The sequence below is a fragment of the Cydia splendana genome, chromosome 5 (assembly GCF_910591565.1).
Source record: "Cydia splendana chromosome 5, ilCydSple1.2, whole genome shotgun sequence".
Classification (NCBI taxonomy): domain Eukaryota; kingdom Metazoa; phylum Arthropoda; class Insecta; order Lepidoptera; family Tortricidae; genus Cydia; species Cydia splendana.
In genome coordinates this window covers 2630378-2654701 of record NC_085964.1, presented here as the reverse complement: position 1 = coordinate 2654701, position 24324 = coordinate 2630378, and the positions used below count along the sequence as shown (strand labels likewise).

At 37.6% G+C, this 24324-nt stretch overlaps 1 protein-coding gene across 1 annotated transcript in view; it reads right to left on the bottom strand.

The window, feature by feature from the left end:
* The window catches only part of LOC134790450 (transcription factor Sox-21-B-like), a 68692-nt gene that overhangs the window by 6543 nt on the left and 37825 nt on the right, over positions 1-24324 (bottom strand). The window contains exon 4 of the mRNA XM_063761257.1: positions 5136-5272. Coding sequence (XP_063617327.1) covers positions 5136-5272 — 137 coding nt within the window. The remainder of the gene's footprint in view (positions 1-5135; positions 5273-24324) is intronic.

Below are 24324 nucleotides of genomic sequence, written 5' to 3'. Positions count from 1 at the left end.
GCTTCAATAATACAATTAATAAACTATCGCTAACACTTCAGGCTATCGGGACATAAAATGGACTTTAAAACAGAAACTATAAACAGTAAATAAATATAACTATATGTATAAATAATACTCGAATGAGTCGACTCGACCCACGCCTGCAATCGTAAAATTTCTGGAGCGGCATCCGATCTTTGAAATTCTGTTTATAATTTGTTATTGATATGTGTTATAGACTTATTGTCTTCTTCTTCTTCCGGCCTTGTCCCATTTCTAATTGGGATCGGCTCTCCTAATCCTCCTTCTCCAGAGATATCGTTTCTGGGTCGTCACTGGATGTAAATTGTTATTGGAGAGATCCTTTTTAATAACTGACATCCAATGTAGTAAGGGGTCTGCCACTGCCACGAGGATATGGTCCCGATATGAGGCTTAACGCACTTTTTGTCAAGTGATCATCTGGTCTTCTCATGACATGGCCGTACCAGCGCAAGTGCGATTCTGTGACTTTGTCTTGTATTGGCCTGATCTTATAGCTATTTGTTGTGTTTGCAGATTTTGCTCGAATCAATGTAACATAGCTAGAGTCCGACCAAAATAACTCTGCAGCGATTTTTATAGCACAGACGTGCAAGTGTTATTTTAAACGTCACAAAATTAAATTATGACTTGAGATTTTCGTTTCGTGAGAATTCGGGATTGACTGATCGGGATTTTCGAAATGGACATCTGGTCATCCGCGTAGTAATTTGCGTTTCTGGCACTATGCGTCTGAAGGCTTCTTTTAAAAAAAAACTAGCATTGGTTTATGTTTTAGTTCTTTCTTAGTGAAATTTTGAGAATTTGTACTTAATGAAACTGATGATTAATAAGTTCGAATCCACCACTTAAAGAGGTCAAGCAGGTTATGTGACAAACTTATCTGTAATGGCGTCTCATTACTAATTTATTATTGTTTAATGCAATAAATTCTCGCTAATGGAGTTTTATTGAGTTTTAAACAAATATCTGCGAATCTTTATAGCTACATTTATTGCAAAAGTATATGGTTGTTTACTAGGTGATACAGGGTGGCCAAAAATACGTTGACAAATATTTTTTACAAATATCTTTCTTACTTAGCTACACGTCTTTTACAGAATGTCAATTATAAGAAAACGTAATTTCCTGAAAATATACTTCTTTGGCTTTGATTAATGCAAACACTTTTTTTTTCTTATTTTATTATATTTTCTTTTCTTTATTGGAAAGAAAAAACAGACATGGGTAGATAAGACAAAAAGAGGACATAGGTTTATACATTAATACGTGCTTGTTAAACACTTGTTCAAAATTATCAGAAATATGCCGCAGCAAAAAAAAATGTCAACGTGTTTTTGAACCAGCGTGAATTATGGAAGCTTTTTTTGCAAATATTAGATGGGCCTGCATTCAGACATCAGCTTACGCAATGTTTAGCTGACAGTGGCTTTAAGTAGGTACCCTACAAATTTAAAAATAAGGCCAATAACCTAAAAATAAGGCCTATAACCTAAATCAGAGCTAAACTGGACTGAGACATAACCAGGACATAACGCACCCCAGCTACTTGACACTAGCTTGTACAATTAATTCCGCCATCCTCCCCTCTGTTTGGCGTTTAATCTCCCGGAGATGTGTTTAACACTACGCCATCTACGCAAATGGGCGTAAGTAACACGTTACAGGGTGTATCTGACATGGGGGTTTAAAATGGAAATTCTTAAACTTAAGCTTTAAGAAGTATTTTACTTCCTCATAAATAGGCGCAAGTAAAATGCTATTTCTAAATCTAGGGTTTAACATCAAGACTTTTAAATGTGAAGTCTAATTTATAATTAAAGTTGTGGTCACATATAACAGGCAAATATAAATGTAGACCAGCATAATTTACCAGAAGGAGCAATCTAAAGATCGTTCTGTCATGAAATAGGCGCTTTTGATAAACAAACACCCTAAGTGAACCCCTAGCCTAACCCTAAGTAAACTACTAGTTTTCAAAGGCACTAAATAGTTTTTTCATTGTATTTTTTGCCAGTAATTAAATTAATTTACCTAATTGACTTGGCTTCTCATACTACAAATGTTAATTTTACAACTGGCACATAGCTAAAACAACCCAATTGCGAGCCGAACAAACATAAAAATATTAACCTAAGTTTTAGGTAGGTACTTGAGGAACAAGGACGATTCTTGCAATTCAAGCTCCAATCACATACGCACCCTGTATATAGTCACTTACGCCTTTTTACACGGAGTGTGTGAAAGAGGGTTCCACCCCGGCCTTATTGGATTAACATTGGTTTTTGCCATTTTTAATTGTAATTTTTGATTGATTTAAATCTGGTGGGTTGTTAAATATAAATTGTTTATCTTGAGAGGGCGCATATGCTTCAGATTACGGCGGGTAGTAACCGTCATTAAAATTTAAATTTTTAATCCTTTTGACGATAGGGACAAAAAAAAAATTTGGACCCACAATAACGTATCTTACTTAACACTATCTTTTATTTAATGTTTTGGGACATCATTGATGTCAGTATAGTTTATGATTTACTAGCGACCCGGCCCGGCTTCGCACGGGTTAACAAATTATACACCTAAACCTTCCTCAAGATTCACTCAATTGATAGGTGAAAGTGAAAACCCCATCCGCATCCGTTCGGTAGTTTTTGAGTTCATCGCGAACAAACATACAAACAGACAGACGCGACGGGAGACTGCTTTACGGCGCGATTCGGGAAATGAATTAGAGGTTCACTAGATATGAAATAGTAAAGCCATAAGGTACCTTTTGCCGTGGAACGTCACATATCTTTACTATTTCATATCTAGTGAATCTCTAATTCATTTCCCGAATCGCTCCGTTATAAGGTGTAATGATGTAACTGGGGATATGTCGTGAACGTCCCTTGTATTCCACTCCCTCGCAAAATGTTTGTTGTCGTAAGTCCCCAGTCAAGCGATGCGCCCTCCGATGAACAGATTAATGAGATCGAATCGAGAGCACCGCCCCCTAGTATTAGTCACTGATTCTTTATGAATGATGAGTTTAGTACTTAATATTTCGTTTCCTATCACAGGTACAGCCAAAAACATTATAGGTACCTGATGTACCTTTTAGGTACATCATTTCACCATATAATTCATTGGTATTCATTATGGTGGCGCCGCTCAGAGTAGCACACGGTTTTTAGTGTTCCGTACAAAACTTTGTTTTCTATCGATCGAGGCAACTTTAACCTTATGAGTTTGAACTCTGTCTAGTTTCCGTGAGATTATTTCATGGCATTTGCTCTTGATTAAAACATGAGAAAATTCAATATACATATATAATCTACAACTTTGCGGTAGAGCCCCCTCTTTACAAACCGTTATGCTATGAATAACCCAAGAGAAGGAAAGCTAATAAATAAAGGTAGACAAAGAGCATACGATCGGTACAGATAAATGATGACATTAGTTACAAATAATCGGTCCTCGTTACAACACTTACAACTGTTACCCGTCGCGTCGCACCCTCGCAGATTAATGTTATCGAGTGGTTTGAGATCCCACCCAAATTGGTGTAACTGACAGATTTTCTTTTAGAATTAGGGTTGAGCATTTTTTTTATGTAAGTAGGCTGGATTTGGAAATAAAAATAAGTAAGTATGTTAGTTTTGCCTACTTTCGAAATATATTTTGATCAAGTTACTGTTACCCGCCATCTCGTCTCGCACCCTCCCAGATTAATGATATCGAGAGGTTACTGCAACCAAATTGTTGTAACTGACAGATTTTCTTTTAGAATTAGGGGTGACTATTTTTTATGCAAGCTAGCTGGTTTTGCGTATATGTATATTTTAGATCGATTGTATATTACAATTTTTTTTTAATACAGCGTGCCTATGTGAAGGTACTTATTAAGAGCATGTCCATATTCTCTATTCCAAGAGCATGTGGAATCAGTTATAGATATGTTAATCTCCTCTCTCTACTTATTATGTCGTAAAGGTATCTACCATACGCCTACGAATTGATAAAAAATATCAACAATTTTCGGCCGGTAAATCTCAAACACCTGCAAGTTATCCCGGATTCTACAAAAAATAATTACATCAACAACTTTTACACGCATTTAACGCATTTTAGGTAGTTAATAATCTTGTTAACAATATAAGTTTTTTACTCAAAAATATTAAAAAGGTATAAGGTAGAGATGAAGACAATATGTCGTGTCATTACACGCTTGTCCAATAATGGTGCATGACGCCGCAACGCTCTGAAACTTACTTACATGGTTCGTAACGGATACTACGCCCATATGGTTAAGGTGCTGAGAAATGCCGCAAAAAGTAATCAATTTAAAGTATAAACCTTAGGCCCTTGAAGTCTGGAAGCTCGTCGAATGTCTAACATTTTTTAATACAACCTAAAAAACTGGGTCATTTTTCCTAACCTTCTGGAGAATCTAACCTATAGCTTCTTTTCCCAATGTTTTTTTTTGTATTTTGCATATTTTTTTGCTTATACCTGCATCTTACTCCTTGAGTTTGACTTATATCTATAGGAACCCATACTTGCTTTCAGAAATATTTCATACCTTTTTTGGTTGGCTTACATTAATTATAGACCAAGAAAATCTTAACTAGACGAAGTAACACATATAACCTATATTATGAGCACTGAGCAGTAGCTAACATCTTTTCATCCAATCGGCAGTTTCACAGATCACATTCTCCACGCACGCACTTCTTATTTCACGCAATTTCGGGTGTAAAAATAGCAAACCCGCTAAATGGGTGTAAAAGTGATTTTACCGCTTCTGGCGCATTAATTATAATGTGCTCGATCATGCAATAGGTAATTATCGAAGATATCGGTTATCCATTAGTACGATTTTATACGGTTCGAAAATGGATCTTGGCAAAAAATTGTGATGACTTTGTGATGTATGGCAAAGGGAAGGCTCCCATATTGAAACTAGTTTAAGTACCCTAAAGAGGATAGTGGATGACCGCTTCTCCATACAAACTTTGTTACCATTATTTGATCATTGTAAGGGCATTAAAGAATAAAGATGAATCTAGATGAGTGGGCCGTATGCCGCATCATAGGACTTTAACTAGGTTACGTCAAGTGACACTGACCTGAGCGTTAGGCGTGAGCGCAGCAGAAATGGCGTTTTGCTGCGCGGCTGCTGCCGCCGCCGCCGCCATACTGGCACCCAGCGGTCCGTACGCCGCGCCGTAGTAGCCTCCCATCTGGCCCATGCCGCCTCCCATGCCTGTGAATAAAAATATATACTAATTATATATAGATTGGAGAAAATTATTATAATAATTATAAGTTCAAAGTTAAAGGAACGAGACCTAAGGACCCTGATCCTGCTAGTTGGTGTGCCCAAAATTACTGCACTTATGATATTAAAACTGCACGAGGCCAAGCGCGTGACGAGGAACAGAAGCCTATGGAGGAAACTGGTCTTCAACAGAACATGATATCACGATCTCAAACATGATAGATAGATAGAATACTCTTTATTGGCACACAGTAAAAGATACAGCTTAAAGAAAAACAACCTTAAACGACTAAGCAAGAGTCGCCGTTAATATTTATGTCACGCTTTTGGATATTTACGAATAGATTTATCGGGCACTAAACTTAAGGTTTCTCGGCTATTTTGTCACAAGTCACCACTGAAGTCAAACTACATAAAATGTTGTATTAGGTAGTTTAGATATCTCTACTACCTATTAATAAGCGCCTCCATCATCTTGTTTTGTTTGCGTGCTATGTTGCCCTAACTGTAGCTATATTTATATTGTACCCGATGTTTTGACGTAAACAAACTGCACGAAAGAGGGAAATTAATCCGAGCTCTCAAATTTCAAAACCACCGCTCAAAGGCGTCAAACTTCGGCTCAATATCGAACCATTGATAGTTAATTTGATTTGCAGAACCCTTACAAAACTCAAAAGCTGCATTATTAACCCTAAAATAGCTGGCGAACTTCGATCGTCTCCGCCGCCACAATGACGACAAAAACTCAATTAATTCTCGCAAGAAAGGGTTAAATTTACTAGCGAAACCGCAAAAATGCTCTAGAATCAAAAGTGTAGCTTTGAATGGATAAATTTAATTAACTGAAGGCTTTACTTTAATTTCAAACGGAAAATATACCTGAGAAGTCCAGCTTTAACTACATTAGTTTAAGGAATAATTTCGTGCGGCTCAGACTGTTTTTTTTACTTTCAAAACACAGCCCATGAAATTCCAAAGTTGAGAAAGTTTTTATGTTTTCATTTGAGATTACAATTTGGAGTCCACTCCTGTTTTAGCTGAGTCAAAGTAACTTTAAAAGGTTTTGTTTCGAATCCCTCAAGTTAAGTCAAGTTGCTCGGTTCGTGTTTACAATTTTCTGTTATTATTTTTGCACGTGTTTAAACTTTTATTAACTGCCGCCAAAGTACCTGCTTATAATATTTCTAATTTTTATTTTTTTATTGTATGTTGAGTGGGTTTTGTGTTGTGTTCACGTGTTATTTTGTTAAGTTTTTCTACACTTCGGATGGCTTTAAATTTTCTTGTTTGTCATAGTTTTCTTTACTTTTGATCTTTTATCATAAACCATAAATCATATTTTTTCTTTTTTTTTAATTTATTTATCAATCTCCACTATTAAAAGAAAAATTTACTGTATAAACCGGCTTTTCCTTTTATTCACCTTTTTCGGTATCCCTATTTGAAAAGATTTAGATGTTACTACCCCATTCTCATTATCGCCCCAACGTGATTTGCATACAAAAGCGCACGTGAAAAACACCCGATCGTCCAGAAAACGTACATTTTCCGTAAAATTTAACACATTCGCCCCACAATAATTGAAAAGAGCCCTGAAAGGAGACCCTTTCAGATCCGAGAGGTAAGCCAGCAATGCACGTTATAGTATAACGTGTTATAATGGGCATATTGTGAGGGGAGGACCGTCATTATGTCCTGGACAGTGAGATACCGCATTGAATCTCTAGGACTGCAATGTTACATTGTTGAACGAGCTTAGGGAGTAAATTTACTACTATAGAGTAGGTAGAGGCCGATGAAAATTTACGTTAAATTTCTCTAAAATTTATCAATATCATCGTGATTGGGGTTTCTAAAATGTCTTGCACCACACTTCAAAATTTAAAGTAACCAAAATCATGGTAATTCCATGGTAATCCCTGAAACCTCATTAGCTGCAATACATATATGTTGAATTAAAACAACTCCACAAAACAAATTGTGAGTATCATCATCCGCTCAAGCACTCCACGGAACACTTCATTAAATAGAGTTCCCGAGACCAGAAAACGTCCCGCTCAAAATTAATAAAACCCTTCAATAGATTGAAGGCGAAAATTCATCACTTTCACGCCAATAGCAGACAGACTAGAAAATACCACAGAGATGACAGCGGATTTAATTATAAAATATAATAATAAAAAACCCCGATCTCGTCCCTTACAAACACCCCTGCACCCCAATCAATCCATTCTCAACCTTAATTCCTATTCCACTCACACTTTTTGCATTGCAAATAAAAATTGTCGGCGATCATAATAAATTGTAGACTCGACGTCACCGTGAGGGCGTCATATTTTTATTTAAATTCAAAATTCGAATCTTCGCGTTCGATTTTCGAATGTGAGTGTACGTTGACATCCTAATTCGGTACGTATTCTAACTCGATGAGATACTCAGCGAATTATTTAGTAGAGAGCGAACGTTTGACATCGATTGCCGATTAGGACGTCAAGTGTAAATATAAATAAATTAACTGGATGGAATTCGAGCTCCTCTATAATGAACCCGATTTTCCTGTTTATTCTGTAGGTGTTACTTTCGGAGATTGCCAATTAAACGAAACGTAATTACTTTCTACAAATACATTTCGATATAAATAAGCTAAATCGAATAGTCTCGATTAAATTTTGGATGACTGTTATTATTTCTGAAGCTCACGGGAATATTTAAGCGAAATGAAGCCCATTGATGGTTTGTAATGCAAAGACTGTTTCAATATTTATACATTATTCCTGTCAATTCATTTAATTAAATTGATCAACAAAAGAACTAATCAAAAATAAATACAGAGGAATAGAAAGCTACTCCCACAACCTCACTTTAACGTCAGTTAAAGTCGGTACCAATTAAAATTGTCCCACTACATTCATAGCACGTCAAATGAACTCCCAACTAAGGTATGTTTGATAAACACCTCTAAGGAACTGACCGGTAGTTAATGGTCCTCCACTGACCAACTGTGTTACTGCCAAAACGTCGTAAGTTACTGTGAATGCTTGGTCGTATACGCCTTTTCTTGGTTACTTATGGCTTTATCGTTTGGTAATGCAAGCGGCATTCGAGCACAATGAAATAATTAATTGGTGCTCAGGCTTGGTGTCGACAGTGCTTACAGAGCGCAAGCAAATCGAACACTTAGACGGACCAATGTAACTGTGAACTAGAGATCCATACTAACTATGCTTGACTGGGGAATACTTTTATACTGGTTCCTAAGAGCTATCGTTTCACCAGCACTTGGCGAGCGATTGTAATATAAGCTCTGGCCGGCCGTTAGGAGAGGGCTTAACAGTCTGTCTGAGGTGTGAATTTGAATTTGGAATGTTTCGAACTATTTCGAATTTGGGTGTGTTCGAAATTTATAACGAAAAAGTTGCCTGCATAGACATTTTCTCATTGTAAAGCACATCACACACCAGCTGATTTATTTTCATAAATTCAGAGCCTGAGTCTAACTTAACAAATTCAGATATTCCGTGATCATACAGATTTTTTCATACAAAAAGAGAAGTCTCGCACAACTAAAACTCGAATTGGCTCGTAAGTGGCAGTTAGATATATTATGTATTATATGAATTTTGAAAAAAATCAGCACGTACGTGATGCGCCTAAGAGTTACAAATACCGGGTAGCCTAGAGGTCCAGGGCGTTAGCCGCGTAAGCTGAAGGTGCCGATTCCGATCCGACCTCGGCCACTGGAGGGCTCTTGGTCTCTTTTTAGGGTTCCGTACCCAAAGGGTAAAAACGGGACCCTATTACTAAGACTCCTCTGTCCGTCCGTCTGTCTGTGACCAGGCTGTATCTCATGAACCGTGATAGTTGAAATTTTCACAGATGATGTATTTCTGTTGCCGCTATAACAACAAATACTAAAAATTACGGAACCCTCGGTGGGCGCGTCCGACTCGCACAAGTCCAGTTTTTTTTTATCATTAATGACATCTAGGTAGTACATCAGGCGGCTTAGCACGGTCGCGTTTTTATCCCTTGTCACCATGCCTGTCACGTTCTAACAAGTATGTAAGTGCGAAAGGGACGCGCATAGTGATAGTCGATAAAAATGGAACCGTGCTGAGCCCGCAGGTAGTAGTGCGACTACTCATGAAAACACAAATCAAAATACAAATTTTATTTGTTCCCCAAGTTACCTATAAGTATACCTATTGTCAAATGTAATTTAAATTATGATTTTGATTCGGTATTGTATTTTGGAACCATCTCTATTCGGCATAATAGGAATCGGGCCTTAGTCCGTAATCTGAAATGGAAGAAAAACAAAGAGGGCTGGATTCTACTGGGTTCTATTGAAAGGAAATATTTATTTGCATAATGTGTTATTCTCAGGAATTTATCTAAACTAGCAACATTTCTTGCATTATTCGCGTAACCTAGCTATATATAGCTATACAAGGTGCTCACGAGGAATGCGAAAGATTTTAACCACGCATTTCTGAGGTCAAAAGAAGGAAAAAAAATATGAGTTTTAGGTCAATTTCGCCAATATTTTTTTTTGTTTTTTTTTTTTTTTTTTTAATTTTTGAATGTATATAAAAAGTAAATGTTGTTGGTAAACTTGTTACTTAAAATGGATTTTTACTTTTTTTTTCGTAAAACCTAGTTTTTGCAAAGTGTCACTTGTCACTTTTTGACATCTATCAATAAGGATATTTAGACTACGTCCCATAGTAGCAATATCACCATTAAAAAGGCGTTTTGCACTATGTAACTATATAAACTTATTTTTTTTAATTGGTAATAACTCTGAAACTAGGCGAATTTCAAAAAAGTTTATAGGGCATTTTTGTGTCTAAATATGATCAGGAATACTCTGTTAAAATTATTCGATTTCCTCATGTTACACCGTGTATAGTTAAGTTTACATAACTTTTTATGATACTGCAACTGCTACTTTTTATGAGGCAAACCACATTTCTTCAACCAAAAACGTCACTTCAGACACTGACAGATCAGTATTATATTTAAAACAGATCGAATAACTAAATCTCGAATTGGCCTGTATGTCTGTGCTATCAAAATTGCCGCAGAGTTAGCTTGGTTTAACTCTAACACCAGCAGGTATTCTAATAGTGCCGGAAACGAGGTCACTCACTTTGTCATTCGTGATAGTTACAATTTTATTAGACAGAGGCATTAAAAGTTTTTTTCATCACACTTGCTCGGAAAAGATGTATTTACACGTAGGGCTTGCGGGCGGGAAATTGAATTTTTCGCCCTAGGGCGGAAAAAATCTTTTCCGAGCAAGTGTGATGAAAAACACTTATTTACACGTAGGGCTTGCGGGCGGGAAATTGAAATTTTCGCCCTAGGGCGGAAAAGTGTTTTATACAGAAGTTTGTTTTTATTAATTCTCCTTTTTTTCCTTACAAGTGTGATGAAAAACATTGTGTGTGCCACGGGCGGTAAAGAAATTCCGAACTCGTGAACATTTTAAGCCCTCGCTTCGCGTCGGGCTTAAAATTGACACTCGTTCGTAATTTCTTATTTCCCGCCCTTAATACACAATGTACTATTGCAGGCGGTTCAAATTACATATGCGTAATTAACTTTCACAATTGTCTTCATCCATAATACAAAAGTAATAAATAACCTCACCATGATTAGCATATTATATACGCCATATTGCAACGGAAGTGTCCAATCGCGTGCGTCCGGGTGCCCCCCTCCTTCCGGCCGCGTGACGTCATTTACATGACATTGGCAGTTGCGCGCGGGCCGCCGGCGCGGGCGGACGTTTTTTTGGGGAAATGACGCTGAAATGGCGTGTCATTGTTGTTGGGAAAATAATGCATATTAGTTATTATTAATCATTGGTTTACAGGTCTGAAATTGAGATGCAAGATATGGTGTGGGCTGCATATATTGACAAAAAAAAACACCAAATTTAAATCAAGTGTACAGTTAGCTATAGAGATAACTGAATTCACTCTTCATCCCTGCATAGAAATTTGTAGCTCTGCAGCTGACTGTACTTATTTCCAAATTAAGAGAATGTATAGTAATAAGAAAGAACAGTGAATGATAAAAATAGTAGATAGGCAGTTGCTGAATGACAAATGATAGGTACTATGAATGCAATAGAAAATAAAACTTCCATTTTTTTTAAGTGATGGCCTGACGTACCTACTTAATCGATGGTATTTCTATCGATGATGAACGAATCGATGGTAATCTACAAAAAACTGATACATTTGCAAAAAAATATAATTATAGGTACATTATAATAACCGAGCTTTTCTAGACACGTTAATTACTAGATATTCCCCGAAATTACCGAAAAGCAATAACGCACACAATGCAAACATTAAGCGTGTCGTGATTTGCAGAACGCGACTAATCTATCAATTTAACCACGGTTTGTTAGGCCGGTAACAACGGCATGTTCCGTAAAGGCGTAACTACACTAACATGACTGTCTTATTCTCTTTCCCTACATATCACTTGCTCAAAATATATCAGTATCTTGTTTAGAAGTCCTTTTTGACGTTTTTCTCTGTTCTGCTCCTTTTCTGGTTTGTTCTGTTCTGTTTCTGTTTTAAGTTTAAATTCTTAATTTTGGGTGCCCTGAAAATCTGTGCCGTATTTAATTCATACATGGCTTATGATGAGCGGCAACTTATTTGGTGTCCTTGTGATTTATTATTTTGTTGTTTTTATGGCACAACACAAGCCTTCTTGAGCTTACCGTAGGCTTAGTCAATTTGTATAATAATGTCCTATAATATTTATTTATTTATTCTGTTTTTACGCCAAATAAAATCCACCACCATCGTTGGGGGGCCATTGCTTCGCTTTAAAGATTGTGCAAAGAGGGACATGATTGATTTTCATATCGACCACCGAGACTGGGAGAGGCTCACTGAACAGCGGTTTTTTTTTGTTAGCTACATCAAAATGAACATATCACAGCTGTGTCTAATCAAACTAAATAGTGTCTGTGCGGAAAGAGAAGAGTCGTAGAATGTATGGGCTCCCCTACATTTCCCGACTCTTCTCCTTCCGCACAGACTCTAAAGTGCGCGATTACGCGTAGTTCTTGACGATACGCGGGGGCCTACCGCGAAAAACGATAATCGACGATTTTTTTATTTGTCGCTCGGTAAGCTCTGTCACTCTGATGAAGCCCAAAACTTCGACTCGCGAACCAATAGCAACACACAGGAGGGACTGGTACATACGCCCTTCTCATCAATTTGTGTTTTTGGGCGAATTTTCGCTTGTCATTTGCTGGATGTCGGACCGGTGATCTATTTTGAGGGTGACGAATCTATACATTTAAGGGATGAAGTGGTTCGTTCGTAAACAGAGTAAAAAACTTGAGTGTTTTGGCAGACGGGTGATGCTGATTCATTTTCGCGATGGCTATGTAGTATGTATACTATGTATTGTATGAAAAGTAAGACTCAATCCATACTTAAGATAAAGTTTAATCTGCATACCGTTGCTAATTTATGCTTAAAAAAGTTAAGAAGGTCCTTCTAGCATGAACTTTTGTACAGTTTACAAAATACGCAAATGATACACTCACAACAATTTAGGCATAGTTCAATGCACTTGTGAATGGCAAAGCAACCAACTAACCAACATAAACTACTAAAAGTGGTTAAGGTCCACGGGTAGCAAAATATCACTCATTATGATATGAGTCATAACTTAATCTCAAACGCTGGAGGAACTACAAAAATCCCCTCTTGGGCCCCCTACCACAACTGATTGCTACCAAGCTCCCATACGACCTACACAACTGATATTGGTGGCCACAATGTTTGCGCAGGACATTCCGTGCATTAGAATTTGTGATATTTTTAAGTGCAAATAACATGTAATTTCCAAATATAAATAAATATATCTAATCTAATCTAATCTATCGAGGAACAATGGGGGGCATGTATGTCTGTGTGGTTTTATTGAGATGGTACACTCAGAATAGTGTCATTTTATTTATTATTTAATTATTTACTTACCTATTTTACTGGTCCAATAAAAGCAGGCAACTGATTGCTACCATGCTCCCAAGCATACGACCAACACAACTGATATTGGTGTCAATGTTTGCGCAGGACATTCCGTGAGTACGAGTTCTTTTATCGAGGGACAAAGGAGTGCATGTCTGTGGTTTTATTGAGATGGTACACTCAGATAGTGTCCGTAGATAATCCTTATTACATCGACATAAAGTCTACCAATCGTTAAGTATGGCGCTGTTATAGTAGGACCAAACACTCGCTGCACGCGAATACGTAGTATGCTCTCTATCATATCCACCTACGGCGGGCAGGTGTGACAGAGAGCACATTACGTTTGATTTTACAACAGCTACTCGCCACGTTGACACAGGTGCATGTTATTGGTTCTATTGTACTTGCCACTTGTTTGATTCGGTTTAAAAATAACAGACTTAAAGACAACGATCCTTTTAGCTCCTGGGGTAGGTTCAGTTTGAGAGGATTATCAAATATGACGTGTCAAATTATGGAGAAGGATGGAAGGTATAAGCTGAAAAGAGAGGAAAATAAATACGGAAGTATTAAATTTGGTAGGTGAGAAGAGATCTCTGCTGAGTATAATTGAAAACAGAAGGGGAAACATATTGATACGTCACGATACTTACATAAAGACTTTATAGTTGAAGGAAGAATAGAAAAAAAGAGAAGCAGAGTAAGACATAGTCGTGCGTATTTGGACCAGGCCAAAGAGAAAATCAACGTATTGACGTATCAGGAGCTCAAAACAGGGGAAGAGAGAAGAACGGAATGGTGATTATTCCACCGATAAGAGAATAATGATTACCACTACACATTACATCCTGAGGGTCGCGAAGTTGAAATCTCGACACAATGCGAATTTTAATTCGTTTGTGGTGAGCGTTCCGACTGACCATCTAGCGACCAAGGAGGAGTTTTGGCCGAAGGGTGTCAAGTTTCGGCGGTTCCGCGGCCGGCTCCCTGACACTGCGGGGTTGCGTAATGCATCGCAGCCATAATGTGATATGTAGTGTTTAGTTTTTTAAAGTTTAGTTTTAAAATATATTTTTATATAATATGTATGCTAGTTTTAAGGTATTTATGTATGGGCCATTAGTTGCCTGAAATAAAGATTTTCATTTCATTTCATTACACATGACCTCTCTTAAGAATAATGATGATGGTGAAATTATTTTATATGATGGTCAGCAAGCGAACAGACGAGCGCCTGATGAGAAGCAGTCCCCGTCGCCCAAGGACAAAAGCAACATCGGAGGAGCCACTTATACGTTGCCGACCCTTGAGAACCCTGAATACCCTGAAGAACCCCATGTCGTAGCACAAAGGAAATACCTCAGGAGGTAACACACCATATTCTGCGAGTTCTGAGAAGAAACGAGTCTTTTGGTAGGTGTGTCATTTGATCATTACCAATACCAAATTATTTTTGGTTAAAGACAACATCGCCAGAAAACCGGATTGATTTCAATAAGGCCTAGTTTATCCGTTGGGTGTGAAGATCAAATGAATCAGATGACAGTCGCTTTCGCAAAATTTTGTGTCTGCGTATATTTTTGGGATTTGCCAAAGATTTTTTTTAGGATCCAACCGAAAAACACGAAGACGGGATAAGCGGGTGGCCATCTTCGCGTCTACTATTAGCGTCTAGTGTCTCCCGAGCTTCGGCGTCTAGTGAAATCTATGGCTGCTGCTCGACGCAGCGTTGGCGCAACTGCGCAGCGACGCCATTTTCATAGCGCTGACTAGACGCCGACGTTCAAAAAACGCTAATGTGGGGTGGCTCTTATATATATAGTAAAAACAATTATATAGTGAGTGAGAAATTTCATCTAGTTCTCTAGTCGATGGGCGATTACTATAGTTTTATCGCTAACCGTAAAAACATTTTATAAAAAGAATAATCCGCTGAAACGAACTCCGCCCTATACATACCATATAACAATACAGATAATAAGTGGGTGATTCTTAAATTGTGTCCAAAAAAATTTTTTTTCATAAAAGTTTTTATTTTTCACTTATTATTACATATATCAAAAGTACATACAAAAAGCAATTTTTTGATTCATATGGTCAAGCTTAATACCCTCTGGAAAGGTAAATAAAATGAGTACATAAACACGGTTGTGACAAAGTGTCCCTAGTTTTGACATTTCGGCATTTTTGTGGCCAACTCGGCTATTTTGATTTATATAGTTATTTTAACATAGCCTTAGTCACTCCTATGACTACGACAAACCTAATGACAGCTCAGACGTTGAAATCTGTCAAACTATAAAGGCTGTAGAGCGTGACAAAGAATTCGATACACATCATACATACATATAAGCGAAAAACATTTTTTTTGCTTTGGTAGTCGAGCAATAATAGCAAAAATAGCTAATAAAAATGCATTTCTGAAAAGTGCATGTGCCTCTAAATTAATCAAACGAATTAAGAAAGACACGACCACGTGTCTATATGTCACGAACGTGGACTCAAAAGTCCGTGGTGGTGACAGATTTTTGAGGCCACGGTCGTGATAATTTGGAACGTGTTCGATATTACATAAACATTTCCTTTGATTTTCCAAATGTTAAATAATTAGCTTAATCTGCAATGTATGAGGTATATCTTACGTTACAAATAATAACGTGAAACTGCAACTTACTTTTAAAACTCTAACACGGCGGTGACGCGTTAAGGTTGACCGTTTTTTCAAATGAACACAAATAAATAATTTTCGACAAAACTTCTCCCTTCAGCCATTTGTAAACCTGACAACAACACAGTGTTGCTGTTCGTAAAAAACTTTAATAAGGCTGCCAGTAGTAAAGATAATTTCCTACCGAGTACCGCATGTTTATATTCCCACGCGCGGTGGTGACGCGAAAACTAATCACAAAATGTATGTTGTTTAAAATTATATAAAATCATTCTAAATCCATACAATTTTTAACCAGTGTTGTAGAACAAGGATTCGTTTTTTATATTTGATATAAATTATTTCAAAATCACTTTATATAAAATAAAAAAAAACAAATATCACAAAATCTGGGGAAGTCACACTACACGGTCCGTGACATTTCGCACTTGTAATTATTTTTTTATATGTTTCTAATACTCTTAGGACAATACATTTAGATTAAAACTAGAGGTAAATTGCTAAGTATATTGATATAGAGTTTACCTATTTTCACAAAAATACATGCTATTCTTACGTGTTACACAAAAAATGCATAAGAATAAGAATTACCCAAGTACTTTGTTGTACATGATGAAAAGAAATAACTTATAATAGTTATTTGATTTACAAGGGGGCAAAGTTGTTGTTTAACCGCTCGTGCTAATATTGATACCCGAGCAAGCGAAAGATCCCAAAGTTGAACCACGAGCGTAGCGAGTGGTTCGAAAATGGAATCTTGAGCGTTGCGAGGGTTTCAAAGCACGAGGGTTAAACAAAATTTGCCTCCGAGTGAAACACAACATTTTTCACCACACCAACCCGAAGCAAATATTTAATGTAAAATATCAAACAAAATCAAACCAAATCAAATCCAAATGAATGTTTTTAAATATTTATCATCCAAAATCATCATTTAAAAGTCAATTCTACCAGCAAACATAAGAAAACAACTCAAAATTTGCATTTGATTACTTTGCCTCACATGTGAATAAAATGCAACTTTGCTATCAGTTTTTGAAGTGCAAAGTAAGCCTTTCCGAGCTGGTGTGGTGAAAATAATATTAATGTTATTTATATTTAATGAAAAGACATTAATCATTTACAACAATTGTTCTCAGAACAATAGTGAGCAAACATCAGAATAATCGACCAAACTGCGTCAATTAGCATTATTACATTGAAAACAAGTATCTACGTAGGCCGTCCATACAATTTACTTTACAAACATGCACAGAACACAGGTTGCGAAACAATAACCTAATTATGAAACTGTTTGGTCAGGCGAGCACTGTGTACATAATACGCGACCTTTGCCTTTACAAAGGCATTATCTGTACTATATTTAATAAGCACGTAAGACTTTTTTAAACTAGAGTTGCTACAGCGTATTCAATTGTTTAAATGTATAAATTGAATTGGAACAATTACTTTGTATTGAAAAATGTGGCTAAAGAAGAAAGGCATTCATGTCATTGTTTTATTTGAAATTAAAATACCTATGTGGCGGTTGTTATTTCAGACCTATTGAAATTTCCTAAGATGTAAACACAAAGAATTAATTCAAATGTTGCGCCAACATGTATAAGATCCAATTTGATCTTATTTTGATAGAACTTAAATGTTCGCTCATGAAAATGAGTCTGCCGAGTTCAGAACAATACCAATTTTAATTATACCTACATAATTATAATAAAAAACCGGGCAAGTGCGAGTCGGACTCGCGCACGAAGGGTTCCGTACCATAATGCAAAAAACGGCAAAAATAAAAAACCGGGCAAGTGCGAGTCGGACTCGCGCACGAAGGGTTCCGTACCATAATGAAAAAAAATACAAAAAAAAAACGGTCACCCATCCAAGTACTGACCACGCCCGACGTTGCTTAACTTTGGTCAAAAATCACGTTTGTTGTATGGGAGCCCCATTTAAATCTTTATTTTATTCTGTTTTTAGTATTTGTTGTTATAGCGGCAACAGAAATACATCATCTGTGAAAATTTCAACTGTCTAGCTATCACGGTTCGTGAGATACAGCGTGGTGACAGACAGACGGACGGACAGACGGACGGACAGACGGACGGACGGACGGACGGACAGCGAAGTCTTAGTAATAGGGTCCCGTTTTACCTTTTGGGTACGGAACCCTAAAAAGGAATTGTATGCATTTTGTTTTCTTCCTTACCTATCGAACAAACCCCTATTTTTTTTCTGATCAATGATTTCCGGTGGGCCTATCAGAATATATTATTGGGCGTATGATATATGTCTAAAACACATATCATTATGTCAACACTTATTAGCCGAAAACCCATTAATTATTTCTAAATTGGCTTGCTGGCAGCGTGTGTCGACACCCTAGCGACCTCAATGTGTACCAATCCTAATACTATACAGTATTATTTATTTATTTATTTATATGAGCCTAGAGTGTCCCACTGCTGGGCAAAGGCCTCCCTCCCCCCTTTCCACGTATCCCGGTTTTGACCCGTCTCCCACCAGTTCCTGTCAAAGGAGTCGAGGTCATCTCGCCAACGCCTTCGAGGTTTGCCGCGACCCCGGGTTTGATGTGGGACCCAATTGGTTGCTGTTTTAGCCCACAAGTCATCCGGCATACGGCAAACGTGTCCCGCCCAGTCCCACTTCAGCTTGGCGGCTGTTTCAGCCACATCAGCTATTTGGGTTTTGGAGCGTAGTATAGTGTTTCTGATGCGATCGGTCAACTTCACGCCGAGAATACTACGCTCCATGGCGCGTTGACAAACCTTGAGGGTGGATTTCTGAACTTTTGTCAAGGACCAAGTCTGTGCTCCGTAGGTCAGGATGGGAAGAATGCAGTATTATTAGGGTCACAAAAATATTTCAATACTTTTATTCTGAAAGATATTTAGGTAGCTACCTAACTTTTTGAAAACTTAAGACTGGTCAGGGATGCGACATATTAAAAAACCGGCCAAGTGCGAGTCGGACTCGCGCACGAAGGGTTTCGTGCCATTGCGCAAAAAATCACGTTTGTTGTATGGGAGGCCCACTTAAATATTTATTATATTCTGTTTTTAGTATTTATTGTTATAGCGGCAACAGAAATACATCATCTGTGAAAATTTCAACTGCCTGGCTATCACGGTTCATGAGATACAGCCTGGTGACAGACAGACAGACGGACAGCGGAGTCTTAGTAAGTCCCGTTTTTACCCTTTGGGCACGGAACCCTAAAAATGTGCGGATTTCCATTAAATAATTGATATGCTTGAAATTTACTTACAAACTTGATGGTCAAAATAATTGAATATCACTATTATTTAGCTTAAATATCATACATTTTAAAGTGTGTTACTATTTTTTTTTACTTTTCACAATCACACATCTCAAACGTCGCACCTACACTCACACTTAAAAACTGTACACACACTTGCACAAGACGTCAGTACGTTTTCGAATCAAAATTGGTAACCCTCAATGTGAACTTACCCTGTATTTGAACTAATGTGCCAGTGTGTGCGAGCCTTTAGCGGCACGTGTATGTCGCGTGTGCAATGGCCCTTTTTATAGGGCTCTTAGTACAGTTAAAGTATATATGTGTACTTATATAGTAGTTTAGTTCAGGAAGGGACATTTTTGAAAATGTATTTTGAACTAAAATGGTTAACGTAATGTTAAATGAAAATGGGTGGCCGAAATGGAAATTGAGCACGCAATATCACCTATATGCCCATGTAGGTACTACATATTTTAAACTTACGTACCTATGGATTAATCGTAAAAAGCAATAAGTTGGTTCCTTTCGCGCGCAGCTAAACTGTTGAATGAACTAAGCCTACCGCGAACCACGTTCGACGTGTTGCCTCCCTGTCACACTCACGTACGAATTAACAAGTGCGACAGAGAGGCAACACGTCGAACTTGGTTCGCGGTAGGCCCTCTGTCGCCCGCGTTATTTTCGGACCGATACGACCTTCAAACCTTCAAGAAAAGAATATACGTTCCAAATGTTCCAATATACTTCCTTAGTCCTTAGACGACCGGTCTGGTCTAGTGGATAGTGACCCTGTCTGCTAAGCCGATGGTCCTGGGTTCGAATCCCAGTAAGGGCATTTATTTGTGTGATGAACACTAATATTTGTTCCTGAGTCATGGTTGTTTTCTATGTATATAAGTATGTATTTATCTATACAAGTATGTATATCGTCGCCTAGTACCCATAGTACAAGCTTTGCTTAGTTTGGGGCTAGGTTTGATCTGTGTAAGATGTCCCCTAATTGACCGGAGCGTAGCGAAGGTCTACGTTTCGACTGGAGCATTTTGCTTTTGTATGTCCGGATGTTCTCCTCTACAGGTCGCAATTCTTAACCGAATCTCGTGAAATTTTGTGACTGGATTCTATGTGTAAATAAAATTTTTTTGTTCGTCCGGTTTTTTGATTTTTTTTAAAATGGCGGAGTCGTGATAGCTCGCGCCTAAACAAATAGTGGTATCGGTACCATACGAGTGTTTTCTTTTTGAGATATGTTTATAGATTAAATGGCCAAAAATTCAGTAAATTTATTTCGCTGGTTTCGGAGGTATTGAGATATTTAATTTTAACTAATTTTAATATCAGAAGGAGTAGCTAAATTTCGTCAACCCATCTAAGAACAATTTGGCTCAGTTTGTAAACGTTCGCTTTTCTGTTTGCACAGAGGGTCTGGGTTCGATCCCCAGTAATTGTATGCTGTGATATTATAACTTTTTGTATTTTTTTACACATAAATTTCGTATTGTTTTTTTTTTAATTTACTATATTTAAAGCTCTTAGCACCATGTTATTTAAAGCTCTGCTCGCGAGGTCTACAGCTCACAGAGCCACTAGTTTAGTAGGTACCTACTACCTTCTATCTCTTAGTAGTAAGTACCTTCATCTTCCATGGACTCTTATTATGACAGGTATAGGAGGCAAACGAGTAGACGAAACGGTAAGCGATTACCGTTGCCCATGGACGCCTGCAACGCCAAAGGAGTTGCAAGTGCGTTGCCGGCCATTAAGATGGGGGTGCGCTCTTATCTTGAAAGTTTAAAGGTCGTATTGGCCCGGAAATACCACGGGAGACAGTAGTAATTATGGACGGTACAGTAATTATAGTATTTTACACCATTTCCACGAACATACATCTCCAGTAGGGGGCTGTCCATAAATTACGTCATCGATTTTTGACGATTTTTGACCCCCCCCCCCTATAATCATCCAAAAATCATGCATCAAATGACCCCATTTCTACTTCATGCTACCGTCATCCGATGTCCAGACCCCCCCCCCCTAATTTGAAATGACGTAATTTATGAATAGCCCCTAGGTACCTAATCGAAATTTATATACTATCAGTACCGTCAACCGGGGTGAATAGGGATGGCTGGGGTGAATAGGGACAAAATAAAATGATTTACTTGACAATTCCTTAATAACTACAATTGTATCATACAAAATCTACTATTATTTTCAATCGAATGATACAATTTTTGTGGATATTTTTTGAGAAATTGACAGGTAAATCACATTTAGACTTTTGTCCCTATTCACCCCAGCCATCCCAATTCGCCACTATTGACGGTACCTACTATACAAAGACCACAAACAAGAAAATAAATTATAATAACACCACAAAAACTCGACCACAACAACACATTACACCAAAATTTAATTTTAAAGATTATATATTCACCCCAACTGCGACATCAATTAACTTAAAAGCCAGTGTGCGGCCGCCCTTAGCTCAGGGCCGTTGCACACGTGCTGCCCCGCCCACGACCGCGGCTGATGTTAAATTTGACAGCTCGGTGGTTTGGAAATGGTGGCAAAACAAATGGTCGCTTTAAAATCGGATGCCAATAACATTTTATTACAGTTTTGAGAAAACTAATTTCTGGAGTAAAGTAATATTTAAACGTCGTACCTATGGCGAGGAAAATATTGTAACTGTAGTTAACTATTTCTTTCAATCTTCTGACTATACTTACTCATAATTCAAACATTACTTACATATATTTAATTGCACAAACGGGTCTACCCCGCGATATAATTTCATTGTTTTTACCTTAAATTCCGACGTAGACCCGTTTGTGTAATTAAATATGTGTTCATAACGCGAGAGTTTAAGGCAGCGGTCGGCAACAAGCGGCCCGCGGGCCGCGAACCTCTCGCTTGCGGCCCGCGAGCTCCCTGGCTATTTTGTACCTATGTAATATTGACAAACGACAATGTCTGCTAAACCACAAATATTACCAAAGTGCGGCCCGCGTCAACTTCGTTAACTACTATGTGGCCCTTGGCTGTTAAAAGGTTGCCGACCGCTGGACTTTAGTGTTATATTCCTTACATAGTCCTGATTTCCTAATTTATTTTATTTTTATTTTAGTTAATGGAAAATAAATAATTTAATTTGGCCTACCTGTAAAAGTTGTTCTATATATGTAAGTAAGTATCTACTGAATTTCGAAGAGTGGTCTCTGGCACAAAGTTTCAAACAAAAAAAGAATCTTCAAAAAACTGTTCTATTGGTCCAGTTCGTATGCTTAAATGTTTAATATCCAATGTCAAATGTAGGTATGTAATATGACGGAACTGTAAAGTTCCCTTGTATAATATCCTACAGTAGTGGTTTCCAAAGTTGACTAAGCTCCGACCCACCTAACAAAATCTGCCAAATTCGGGACCCACTACTTGGCTGTCTTAAAAAGGGGGCACAAAAATTATTTGTAGCGCTCAGATGCCCTAGTAGTTTCAGGGCCCACTCACACTCAATATTCGCTCGCAACCCAGTAATGGGCAGGGCTCGGAACCAGTTTTTTTAGAAAACCCGAAATAGCCCAATATTTTTAATTATTTTATGCTCTATACGTAGGACTGAATCATGTATTTGTAACAACTTCGTATTATTAAATTGTTCCATTAACAATTAAATAAACCAAAGAACGAAAAAGAACCTAATAATACCGGTATTTTTTGTATGAAGAAAAAACCGGTTCCGAGCCTTGCCAATGGGTCGCAACCCATAGTTTGAGAAATGCTGTCCTACAGTGAATCAAACTTGGATTCCATGCTACCAACACCAACCACTGCACTAGTCAGCCCCGCAACACCAATGAACTCAAAAGCCAGTGTGCGGTTGGCCTTACATAAGGGTCGGTCCACACGTGCGCCCCGCCCACGATTAGTGCTCTCACCAAGGGGTCAGATCAACCCAGTGAACTAATAGTTACAGTAGTTACGTAATTTTGACTTTGATATATTTGAATCAGTGAGTCAGCTTAAATATTTGTAGGTATACTTAATAAAGCTTCAAAAAAAAATTTTATTTTTCTTTAAAAAAAAAATATGTTTCTAAAAGTAATTAAATGTAGCATATAGCATTATTGTAACACGGGCATTACATTAAACTCAACCAAACAATTGAAATCTGTGACATATCAATGTCATTTCGAACTATCGACCGAGATTGTACTTAAGTTTAGTAGCAAATGTATGAACTCATTCTAAACACTAATCAATATGTAAACCGGCCCTAAGGCAAGTGTACACGCTTGTAGAGGCCTTATAGGAAAAAAATAAATTATTGATTACCTCCGAAATGGAGTTAATTAGAATATCGGTGTCTTTGAGAAAGTTACTTGATTTAAGCTCAGGATTGCACCCTTGAAATTAACGGAAATCAAAAAAAACATGGGTATTTATTTATTTAAGATTTATTGCACAATAACATTCCTACGTACAAATGGCGAACTTACTGCCCGATTAGAACTTTAAGACACGTCAGTCATTAGATCTAGAAACGATATGGATTAGATGTGTCAGTGTCAAAAGAGACGTTATTGTTTGAAGAAACGTCACATTTGACACTGATATATCTAATCCATATCGTTTCTAGATCTATTAACTGACGTATCTTAAAGTTTGAATCGGGCCGTTAATGCTTTCCACTGAATTTCATCTTCCAATACAAAAGGAGTTTCATTCTCATTTTAAAACTGGATAAACTCATAACGTGTTGGATTGTAATAAACTTTGCACATACAATGACTTGAGGTATATCTATGCCTGTAATTAGTTTACATAGCTCCAGCGTAGAGTAAATTTTTTTTTTATGAAAAATTTAAATTCGGGTTCCGTACCCAAAGGGTAGAACGGGACCCTATTACTAAGACTCCGCTGTCCGTCCGTCCGTCCGTCTGTCTGTCACCAGGCTGTATCTCACGAACCGTGATAGCTAGACAGTTGAAATTTTCACAGATGATGTATTTCTGTTGCCGCTATAACAACAAATACTAAAAACAGAATAAAATAAAGATTTAAGTGGGGCTCC